Source organism: Seriola dumerili, unplaced genomic scaffold, assembly GCF_002260705.1.
Source record: "Seriola dumerili isolate Sdu_G_001 unplaced genomic scaffold, Sdu_1.0 BDQW01000493.1, whole genome shotgun sequence".
Taxonomy (NCBI): Eukaryota; Metazoa; Chordata; class Actinopteri; order Carangiformes; family Carangidae; genus Seriola; species Seriola dumerili.
The window spans coordinates 926421-938570 of NW_019174748.1; the positions used below are offsets into that span (position 1 = coordinate 926421).

Genomic DNA, 12150 nt, shown 5'->3' on the forward strand with positions numbered 1-12150 from the left:
AGGGTGTGATGTGTGTGACTTCCTCTGACAGCTGAGAGACAGAGCTGTGAAACCATCAGTTTTTAAGCTCCTCTCAGACCTGGTGATGTAAATGTCCTGGTTTATTTTGTCCTAAATTACTAATCAATCAACTTATATGTAAATTCACACATTATTATTTGAATTGGTTGTTTTGCAGTGTTGTTGGGCTTCACTGTAACCTACTGTATTGCGACACTGTCTACTCACGTAGCATGACTGAGATCACAGTGCGTTTGATGACATTGACCAGTGTGAGGTTCAGGGGTTGGCAATAATTAAAACTCTTTCCCAGGTCACATTCTTTCACACTAGCTCGCAGCAGTCGCCCTGTTGGTTTTGGGGATGTTTGGGGAGCGAGGTGGTCCGTGACTTTTATTTAATGGTTAAGTCCTTGGTCTGAAAAAGTTTGAGAAACACTGCTCTCATCAATCTGATAAGAAAAAAAAAATGTTCACACCTGTCTACAGCAGGTACTCGTACAGTCTGTGAGGGGCCACGAGGGACACGAGGTTTTTTTTCAGGGGTCACCACTGCTTTAAAGAAAGAGACAGATAGTGATGTTATTCTGTTTCTACTTTCTTGTTCTGAGGTCCTCATCAGAAAGTTTGTGAGTTTAAATCCCCTGCTGCCACAGAGCCCTGGAGCAGGACAGATCAGTCACCTCTGTCTCTGAGTTGATGTTTAATGATGTTCTCTCCCTGCTCGTGTCTCAGTCTGGAGGAGGCAGTCCTCAGTCCAACCGTCCGGCTGAACTGTCTGATGACGAGGTCGGAGAGTTGTTCCAGCGTCTCGCTGAGGTTCAGCAGGAGAAGTGGATGCTGGAGGAAAAGGTGAGGAGCTTTCTGTTACCATGACAACCGTATGTTACATGTCCTGTCTCTGTCCCGTGTGTCTGGATTACTATCAGCAAATAAAACCAAAAAGTCAAAGAAAAGCAAACTTTCAGCTCGTCCTGTTTGAGCGGCTCAGTTCAGGTTCAGCCTGTTTTAGAAGCAGGTTTATGTTGTTGGATGAATTATTAATGTTCAATATTCCCAGTGTCTGCAGGTTCCTTGGTGAGCTCTGGGCTGAACAAGTTTCTGCTGCTGCAATAATTCATCTGTTAAGTTAATAACTTTGATACTTGACAAGTTCTTTCAGTTTTCAATTAAAAACTCGATGTTTGCTCGTTATTTGAAATCTGACTCACCGGTCCAGCTCAGTGTTCTCTACAAAAAGCCTCTCGGGCCATAAAAGTCCTCCATGTTGGATTTTGAATCTTTTGAAAAGGTTATTTGACACCTCCCCCTCTGACAGCTACCAAATTTTCTGTAGATCATCATTTGACCCAGCTGATCAAAGGTTGTGTAAAACCTGTTGATATCTTATTTAGTTTTTAAGATATTAACTAATAAACTTCACAAGCGGTGGGGCTTAGCAGGAAAACTCATAACTCATAACTCATAACCCATAACTCATTAATGATTTGTCCAAACATCATAAATCTGGGTACATATCTTCAGGCCGTCTTTTGGTAGAGGTCTACCAAAGCCTCGTGATCTCGACCCATAGGGGGCTCCGCAACAATTCCAGGCGTGCGTGATCTCAGGGCCAGTGTCAACCAAAATCTTTGAGTGCACAGTTATGTTATGTTATGTTTTTAACATATTTACATAATTAAAAAAGATAAAATGAATCTGTAAATTTGTTAGTAGCTCGTCTATTCTTCTGTTGTTAGAAAACATAAAACACTGAACTGTTTTTTTGGTTTTTTTTATTCTGTCTCCAGGTGAAACATCTGGAGGTGAGCTGCTCGTCGATGGCTGAGGACATCTGCAGGAAGAGCGCCATCATAGAGACATATGTGATGGACAGCCGCATAGGTAACACACACACACACACACACACACACACACACACACACACACACACAGATAGTTAACATGATTTCTGAAGCAGTGATATGGACACAGACTTGACAGTGATATAACAGCTGCAGTATGTTGTCCCTGAGCTGTATCTTTAAAACCTGATGTTGAACCTCTGAGGTTTAATACTTGATTTGGTCTTTGAATCAAGAGGATTTCTCTCATAACAGGAACATATAATCCTCCTGTGAATGAGTGAGCGTTGCCCTGCTGAGGCCTAATGCTCAACAAGCCTAATATTATATTTCATAAAAATATAATCACTTGCTCTGAGGTGACAGCTGCAGCTGTTTGTGTTGGTTTTTCGGTTTGTTCCTTTAATTAGAGACGACAAAACAAACCAACACACACAAGCTTCTGTTGCTGTGATGCAAGAGACTCGTTTAACTGGAGGAGAACATGAAAAGACTGTAGGACGTGTGTGTTCTTCTCATTTAATAATAAAGGTCGGGTCACATTTTTTCTTTGGGCAGTGACTGTATAACACTCGTTAACAGTTGAAAAACATCATTAAAAGCTGCAGGTCTAAGTGGAGTTGACTGATCCAGCTGAGTAGTCAGACTGCAGCACCACATCATTTCTCCTCATGGTGTTCATGTAAACTGTATTCAGACGTCATCGCTGAGTGACTAATGATCCTGTAATTGTTTTAAAGATTCAAAAAGCTCAGATTATCTCAGAAAACTCCTCTGGTGCTTCTGACATTATTTTATACATAAAATAATTTTCATAAATGTAAAATAATGATGAGACTGATGAGAAGAGTGTGAAAGGACTCAATGGTACAAAGTGTTCTGTACAGTCCGAGGTAATATAAAGTCAGTCAGTGGTGGGTCAGCTGGCTCAGCACATCGTTTATCTGACAGTGACACTTCATTACAACCACTTTAATCTCCCGCTTCAGTTACCTGCACACACACATGGACCTGTGTGTGTGTGTGTGTGTGTGTGTGTGTGTGTGTGTGTGTGTGTGTGTGTGTGTGTGTGTGTATGTGTGGAAGAGGAGATGTTCTTCTGTTTATCGGGAACAAACACTTGAACATTGTGTGTGTTTCATAGAAAATCGCACTGATCAGTTCCTGAAACAGAGACATGTGGAGTCTTGAATCTGTGAATTCTGATGTTTCAGATTTTCTCTCTCTCTCTCTCTCTGTCTCTCTCTCTCTCTCTCTGTTAATCCATTTGAACTCACTGTCTCTCCCTCATGTTCCACTGCTGCTATATTTAGCTGCTTTACTGTTTTAGCACAGTGATGCTGAGCGTGTGTGTGTGTGTTTATGTGTGTGTGTGTGTGTGAAATGTTTTTTAATAACTCCTCAAACTATCAGCAGATTTATTTTTCACTTAAATACCCTCCTCCTCCTCCTTTTTCTAATCTCTGATCCTCCTGCAGAAACAACAACACACTGTATTAAAAACTGAACATTAATAACAAAATTAGAGCTGTTTTCTTTGGTTCCCACCTTCATTTCAACCTCTGTTAATGCTCATGTTGAACTTTGATTCAGATTTTTCAAATTTTAGGATTGATGCATTTACAGTAGTAGAGACGTGTCACATCAGTGAAACTTCTTTTACTTCTACAATCAGAGAATTCAACAACTGAGACCTGAGCAGTGCCGTTCAGTCTTTAATTCATTATAGAGAAACGATAATAAAACAGTTGGCTGCTATCCATTGACTCCTCTACAACATGTTTTGCATTTACTTTTTCATTTACAAAATTGAAAGCACTTGACAAACTGTAAGCACAACCACATAAAACACTAAACCTGTGCCATGCACTCAGCTGTAGCAGCTGTTGTTAGCATGACACACTTCAGGGGCTGTATCAAACTTCCTGTGACAAACCACGATGTGTTAATGACATTTGTGAGACGTGCTCTTCAGCCGTTACCCATAACACCCCTCTCTCTGCACAGGCATTGATGTGCATCTTTGGAGAAGCATGATTCCTGCCTGACGAGGTGGAAATTCAAGTGAACAAAATGACAATAAAAAGAGGAAGAGAGTTTTTAAAACGGTCGACAATGATCATACTTAACCCAGTTAAAACTAAGGAAGAAAAGAAGGAAAAATAGACAAAATTCTATTGATGGTCAGGTCCGACCTGATCGATCAGTTTGATTGATCAGGTTTTAAACCAGACCCGTGCAGGACTCTTAAGTCTGCTCTTTACTCACCTGAACAAACACGTGACTCAGTGTCTGAGTGAAACTGTGAAACGTGGTGTACTGATAGTTACCTCTCCTCCCTCCTCCTGTTTCCTTTCCTGTCTCCTGTTTCCTCCCTCCCTTCTGTCCTCCTGTTTCCTCCCTCCTCCTCTCTCCTCATTGTTCTCTCTGTTCTTTCTCTCCTGCTGTTTTCAATTTCATGTTTCACTGGTTTAACTCTCATTCACTCCCATTAACACTGGAATGATGTGAAATCTAATGGGCAGTAAAACAAGAGCTGAGCTACTTCTGCTGCAAACTGGGCTCTGTGTGTGTGTGTGTGTGTGTGTGTGTGTGTGTGTGTGTGTGTGTGTGTGTGTGCGTGTGTGTGCGTGCGTGCATGTGTGCATGTGTGTGTGCATGTGTGCGTGCGTGTGTGTGTGTGTATGTTCTATACATCCAGTGTTCATTTACATTTAGTTAAGACTTGTCGTGAGTGTGTCATGGTTATTGTAACCTGCTGCTGGGTTGCTAGGCAACACCGTTGATCTGTGGAGCAGGTGGAGGGTTAATGCCTTGCTTCAGGGTTTCTCAGCAGCTCCTGTTCATCAGTGATATTTTCTAGACTTCAGATACTAACTCATGGCTGATGACAGACTGTTGATCTTTGCTGTTAGAGCCTCCAGACTGAAGTCAGACTGTAACTCATGAACTTTATTTAAATCTCTTCTTAAAACACATCTCTTTATCTCAGCCTTTACTAATGTTTAATGTGTGTTTTATTTATATTGTTTTATTCCTAATTGTTGTTCCTCCATGTTCTACGGCCTCTTTTCAACTGTCAACTTTTTTTCAACTTCAAGATCCTTTCAAATGTTTTTATTAATTCTGATGTCGTGCTCTTTTTACTGTGTTTTACTGTCATGATCTTTGGCATCTCTTTTATCTGGTTTTATTTTTCTGTGAAGCACCTTGTACCTTTTTTTTTTTTAAGAAAAGAACTATAATAATTATTATTATGGACACTCGACTCGGTGTGCACCTTAACTCCTCAAAGGTGGTTGAGTGCTGAGGTTGAACAGCTGTTCTCCAGATGTGTGAAACCAACATGCAGGTAAACAGAGTCACAGGTGTTCAGGTGTTAAATATTTACAGCACATACACCCTGCACAGTCAGCATCTCTATAGGAGCTGTGTGTGTGTGTGTGTGTGTGTGTGTGTGTGTGTGTGTGTGTGTGTGTGTGTGTGTGTGTGTGTGTGTGTTGTCTACTCTGCTGCCACATGATCTTCTTTTAATTAGAATTTCCTTTATTTGTTTCTTCATTTCTTTTTCTTTTAGTTCCATCAGTTTTTACCTCTTTAATCATTGTGTGTGTGTGTGTGTGTGTGTGTGTGTGTGTGTGTGTGTGTGTGTGTGTGTGTGTGTGTGTGTGTGTGTGTACGTGTACACTGCAGTCTTTTTTTATGTCTTAGTTTTATGCAGCTGACACACACACACACGGTTTGAGTGTTTGTGTCTACTTTTATGACAACATCAGATGTGATGTACAAGCTTCTGTTGTAGTGGTGTGTGCACACCAGTATGCCTATCACGTGTGTGTGTGTGTGTGTGTGTGTGTGTGTGTGTGTGTGTGTGTGTGTGTGTAACATGTATTTGGTCGTAAATCTGTCTTATTTACTACTGAGATCCATAAAAACACCCACATCCTGTCTTCTCTCCTCTCCTCTCATATTCTCCTCTTTTCCTCACTTGTTTCCTTCTCTTCCCTCTTGTGTCCTTTCTTGTTTCCTTCTATCTTTTTCCTCTTATCGTATCTCCTCCTTTCCTCTCCCTTCTTGTTTCCTCTTTTCTCCTCTCTTCACTTGTCTTCTCCTCTCTTTCCTTACCTTTTTGCTCCTTTCGTGTCCCCTTCCCTACTTTCTTCACTCTTTTCATCTCATTTCCTCTTTCGCTCTTGTCCTCTTATCTCCTTGTCTCCTCTCCTTGTCTTGTATCCCAGGACAAAGAAATAAAATTAGTAGTGTTGAACTGTGTTGACTTTTATTTTTTGTTGATCAACTGTTGATTTTTAAGCTGAGGTCTGTCCTGGAAGGTGTAGTCTGCAGCGCTCCGCCTAGCAGCACTGTGTAAATGTCTCTTGTGTTTGCTGTGCAGCTGGTGACTGAGGTGTTGAAGGAGGTCTCATAGAGGCTTAAAGGGTGTTAAAGAGAATCAGCTGATGACTGCAGAAATACTGTCTCACACACACACAGACACAGCAGCTTCATCATGGTGGTTAATACACAGTCACAGAGAAGCTTTAACCTTTAACCTGTCTCTGTGGACACACTGCAATGATTCTACTAGAGCTTTACTTTGTCAGAAACTCCTCGTCTCCTCGTCTCCTCAGATGTGTCGGGCAGTGCCTTTGGAGGCCACGGAGGCTCTCAGGGAGACAGAGGTGGTCTGGGTTCAGTCCTTAGAGATCTGGTCAAACCAGGAGACGAGAACCTGAGAGAGATGAACAAGAAGCTGCAAAACATGTTGGAAGAGCAGCTGACCAAGAACATGCACCTGCAGAAGGTAACACACACACACACACACACACATACACACACACACACACACACACATAGAAGTCCGTCTGTTACTTCAGCACCTCGGACAGCGTCATGGTTTTATCAATACGCAGCACAGTTAGATCGTGGGCTGGAGAGGGAGGATGGCTGGTTAACAGCCCGTTTTGTTAACAAAGGGGTTAACATCCCCCACCCCAAATCACCTACCGTAACATCAGCCTGGCTCGCTACTTACTGTGGTCGCCTATCAGCATCTTGAGGGATGCTGGCAACCGCTGACATGTCTATGAATAAACTGGAGAAATCTGTGAAATTAGCAGGTCTCTCTAACCAATATCATAATCCATAAAACAGTAACAGTATAATTGAATATAAACGAATTGACAGTGTCGAATATAACAAAAATGTATAATTACCTGCTAGCTGTCTAACATATCACAGGGTACGGCAAACTAGACTTTCTCCCATAGCAGACAGTTGAGCTGCAACATCTACGTCATCACCGATCACAACAATTAGTCGAAGATTGTTTCAGCCGTACGACACACACATCGAGGTATAAAGAACAAATAGGAAATAAAAGCCACAGCAGTTTGTCCACTGTGCTGACATCACTGCACGGGATTTCTGGATAGTTATAGTAGTATAAAGTATATGAAGTTATACACACAAATGACCTAATGTCTGAACATGAAAACAGGCAGTTCAGTGTGTGCGAGTGTGTGAAACGTTGCCGAGCGGTTGGTGGTGGTAACTGTTCCCATGACGATGAGCAGCGCTGAGTGTGTGTTTGTGTGTAAAGCGGTTAATTCGTTGCAGGGGGTGAAGTTGTGTTTTGAGGAGTGTGTAGGAAGACAGATCGCCCTGAGGGAAGTCCAGGCCACACACACACACACACACACAGTGTTCAGTGACCTTGACAGAGAAACAGTTTCCTCTTTTCTCTGCTGTTGAAGTGATGAACAGATGATCAACATAACAACTTCTGACTTTAACATGTTGGACAGCAGATTCATATTTAAACAAAGAACTCGTTGTTCCTACAAATATCACATTTCCCAGTCGCTCCATCGACTTTGGAGCGTTTCAGGAGGTCAGCCATGTTTGTTGTCAACAGCAGTGTCGCTGAGTTAACAGTTTACGTGATCATTCTCTGATGTCTGTGGAGTCAGACATAAAACAAAGACTAAACAACGTCTTCTGCCACCTAAATGGCACCAGCGGTCAGAACCCGTCCCTGTGAGACACGTCCACTGACCAGGATGTCCCATCAGAACTCTTCACAACCAATTTTCTAGACATCTCAGTGATCCATTAAAAAAAGATTCCCAGACGTCTTAAAATGTACAAACGGAACCCACAGATTCACCTGTTTCTGTCTGAAACTGAAGATCTGAGACAGCGTCGACTGTTTTCAACATGTTCACATTTCTGTTTATCAGCGGCTGTTTTCAAAGTGAGGAATGAACTCCTCTCTCTCTCTCTCTCTCTCTCTGTCTCTCTCTCTCTCTCTCTCTCTCTCCCTCCCTCCCTCCCTCCCTCCCGCCCTCTGCAGGACCTGGAGGTTTTGTCCCAGGAATTAGTCCGTCTCAGTAAAGAGAACAGTCCTGGTGTCGGAGCAACTGGGTCGGGATGAGACCATGACCTGGATCCATCCGTCCCCCGTCCCCCGTCCCCCCCCACCACCACCACCACCACCACTATTGTTCTTCTCAGCTGGACGGTGTGGGCTGGGCTCAGACTAACACCTGGAACCAGTATTTCTTTCTTTCCATATTCATGACCTAAGACCTGCTGTGGGCTCTGACTGCTGTCTGGAGCTGTTACGATTTCACCACTTCAGTCTGCCTGCTGGGCTATGACTAAATACTGGAATTTGTCAATTTATTGTTTCTTAATGACACGAGAAAACAGTAAGTTATAAAGACCAGAGAGAATGGAAACATCAAAAGTTGCGCTCAGCTCATTTATGTTGCTTTTGAATGTACTGTAATTAGACTGCACCACTTTGTCGAGTCCTGGCTACAACCTGGAAACCACACAATGTAACAGACTTATGATTTCTATTGTAACGGACTGTAAATGTCTGCTAATGCCGTTACTGGTGTCTGTTGGGTCCTGGCTATGTCCTGGAAAACACAGTCCTTGTATCTGAACTGACTGAATTAGTTATTTTATTGGTTTCTATGTGTAGTAACTCTGTTGTGATCTGGCTATTTCCCGGGCTTCCTGTCTGCAACAAAGTCATTACTGAAAACTTGGGGCCTGTCTATGTCCTGGACTGTCTGACCTGTTACTGATAGTTTTCTTTCCAAGAGCTTTCAGTCACAACCTTCAGCAGCAGATCATTTAGTCATGTCACATGACTGACAGTCCCATGTTCAGGTCAGGTGATGAGGATTAATCCAGTGACTCTTCATCACAATTGAGTCTTTTCTGTCACTTTGATCTAGACAATTCTGTTTCCACATTTGTCTGACGACAGACACACACACGTGTTAATCAGGTGTGTTAGTGAGCAGACGCCAGCAGTTACACTGATTTAATGTTTTTTATGTTTGTGTCAGGCTGTGGCTATTTTCTGGACTAAGCTCCTGTCACATCTGTCTTACATGTCAAACCTTCTGTGTCTTTGGCATCATAGCCACAACATGGAGCTAATTTGCATCTCTCCTTTTATTTATTACTCCTCAGACACTCTGGGATGCAGAATGGCTCCTGTCACTTGTATGATGAGGGATGTTTAACAGGATCAGGACGTGTCATTTCAAGGTTTTATACAAAAGACAAATTCATGAACTCATCTGTTTATTATGAACACATAAAAAATGAATTTAAGTCATTTTTACATTAAAATATCAAATATCAATAATTAGGTTCAATGGCTGAAAGTTTGATCTTAAAATTAAGATAAAATCAGGTCTGCACTACTCACTGGGACTGAGAAAGTAAATTAGAGGATAATTTGGTTTCAAAAGTTCTGCTGCTTTTAAAAAATTGGATTTGAGTAAAAATCTGATGATGAGCTTAAATGTTTAGTTTTTTCTTTGTGGCTTCTGTCTGGAAATATGAGAATTAATGAGATTACAGCTCTGATCCAGCACCATTGGGCATCCATCCTCTCTGACATGTGATTCAGTTCAACCTGGGATGCAAAATGGCTCAATGAAAACTAAATGATTTTCGGTGTCTTTGCTTTTGTTTGGTTTTTGATGATTCAGCTCTTTACCTCTGAGGCCGTGTCTGTCTTGGATTACATAAATGTAATTTCTCCCTCACTGTTAACTTTTTGTGACTCTTTCCATCCTTACCGGCGACACCAAATGGTGCAGAAAAGAAGTGAAATTATCTTTGGTTGCTTTTTTGTGACTTAAGTTCTTTTATTTTTCTGTCGGGCAGGGCCTACTTCCTGCTTGAGAGAACATATCTTATTATTTTGTCTTTAAATCTGCTTCTGTGATTTTGTAAAAAATAGAACTTTAACTTTGAAAGTGAACGACAAACACTTCCTGTCTGTTCTGCTTTTTCTTTCTTCTCCTGGAATCTTGGATTTATTTTTATGTTTGCGACATGGCCCCTGACTGCACCCAGGATTACACTCTGTACCAGGATGGCTCCTGCTGACCCAGCTCTGACTATATCCTGGACATTGTGTGATGCTGTAATAATATGCCCGTACATCTCTGCTTTATTTTTGTTTGTACACTGCAGAAAACATCCACCTCAGTCTGAGGGAAAGACTCTGAACCAGTGAGAGGAGCTGGACTTGTTGCCAGAGCAGCTTCACTCGTTCACATAAACAAGTATCTCATGTAGATCCTTTAGACCAAACTTTAAATACATTATTACATATTTAACACATGAATGAACAATAAAAAAATATTAAAATAAGTTGCACAGCATAGGATCGAACCTTAAATTGGTCTGAAAGTTTAAATATAGATAATTTTAATATTTGATATCATAAAACAGTCAGAAGAAACCAGTCGAGCTGCACTGAAAACAAACTGAAGCTCTCTCTCTCTCTCTCTGTTTCTGAGTCTACACTGCTCTGACTGAGCGGGATCAGTCTATGTGCTGGGCGGTGACTCAGCCTGTTGCTTTGTTTTTGTTTGTATCTGTTTAAATCTGTATATATACGCTGTGATATGACTTCTAACTGTACGAAGAATCAACTGATCTATTTATGAGACTAATGATGATCATGACGCTAATTATTCTAACTACAAGAAAATATAAAATATTGTCTGAAGACATTGGTGTGTCCGTGGTTTTCTCTTGTTTCTAAGTTGTCGGAACTTAATCAGACCTGGGGTTTATCAGTCAATTGATTTTGTATCAACTCTCAGGTGAATCTGATCGACTCATCAGGTAACTCAACCTGTAGCCAGTGCTCGCCCGGTATAAATAAAGCTGTGCCTCAAGTTTCCAGCAGATCATTGCAGGACTAAATGTTTCTAAGGGGGCAGTGATGGAGCTCTAAACTGCTTTGAAAAATCAGGATCAGTTGTATCCAGCATCAGTTCACTGAAAGACAGAAAAGAAACTTCATCACAGACACAGAATCAGCCAAAGTCCTGTCAGAAGAAGGCTTGTCCCGTCATGGTCTCAGAGGACGAGCAGCATTTTCTAAACCAGGGGAAACGACCAAATGCTCAGTGGTCTCAAAAATACTTTTACGTTTACTGATGAATCCTAGTGTGAGGTTAATGTCAGTAACAGAAGAGTGGATGTAAGAAGACAATGATACCACAGTGAACGGTGAACTGGCTGTTTTTGACTTGCACCGAGCTGACTCCACCCTGACCATGGAGAAGTACCACTCCATCCTTCAGAAACAGGCTCCACCCTCTGGTTTGCAGGATTCATACTGCAGCAAGATCATGACCCAAACACCTCAGAGCTTTGAAGAACTACTTGAAGACCAGAGTCCTGACCATCATGGACTCTTCTCCGCAGTCATCTGACCTCCGCCTCACTGGACATTTAGGCCCTTGAGAAACTTCTGTGACATCACAAGAAGCTCTGTGGACCCTTATCAGATCATACTGGGAGAACATGGGTCAAAAGGTTTTGTCTCTGCAGCTCGAGTTCACCATTAAAGCAAAACTGGGACAAAGCAAATACTGAGATATTCTCAAATTCATGTTTCACACATGTAAATACTACATTCTCTGACTTTTGCACCGCGCTGTGCATCGTTAACAGAGTCTTAAGAATCCACCTGAGCAGTCTAATCTACAGCTGCAGTGACAAACTCTTGGCTGTCGACTTCTGTTTAATTATAAAAATGTATTTTGAATCAAAAAATTATGTTTGCATTAAAATTTGTGAGTTTAATGACACACAGAATTAAATAATAAGTACAAAAGATAAATAAATTAGATACATTTTCTTTCCTTATTCTGATTTTAGGGGACTAAAAATACTTTCTTCAAATTTTGATGTTTTCCATTTACTTATTATTATTCTTGTCACATTCTATCCATCATGTGAATTTCCTGTGAATC

At 41.4% G+C, this 12150-nt stretch overlaps 1 protein-coding gene across 2 annotated transcripts in view; it reads left to right on the forward strand.

Moving 5' to 3' along the window:
- Nucleotides 1–8298, forward strand: part of gripap1 (GRIP1 associated protein 1) — a 40901-nt gene extending 32603 nt beyond the window's left edge. For both annotated transcript variants that reach the window (XM_022763926.1, XM_022763927.1), the window contains 4 exons: nt 735–851; nt 1790–1883; nt 6472–6644; nt 8196–8298. In XM_022763926.1, the coding sequence (XP_022619647.1) occupies nt 735–851; nt 1790–1883; nt 6472–6644; nt 8196–8276 (465 nt within the window). In that variant the 3' untranslated portion in view covers nt 8277–8298. The remainder of the gene's footprint in view (nt 1–734; nt 852–1789; nt 1884–6471; nt 6645–8195) is intronic.
- Nucleotides 8299–12150: the final 3852 nt, after the last annotated feature.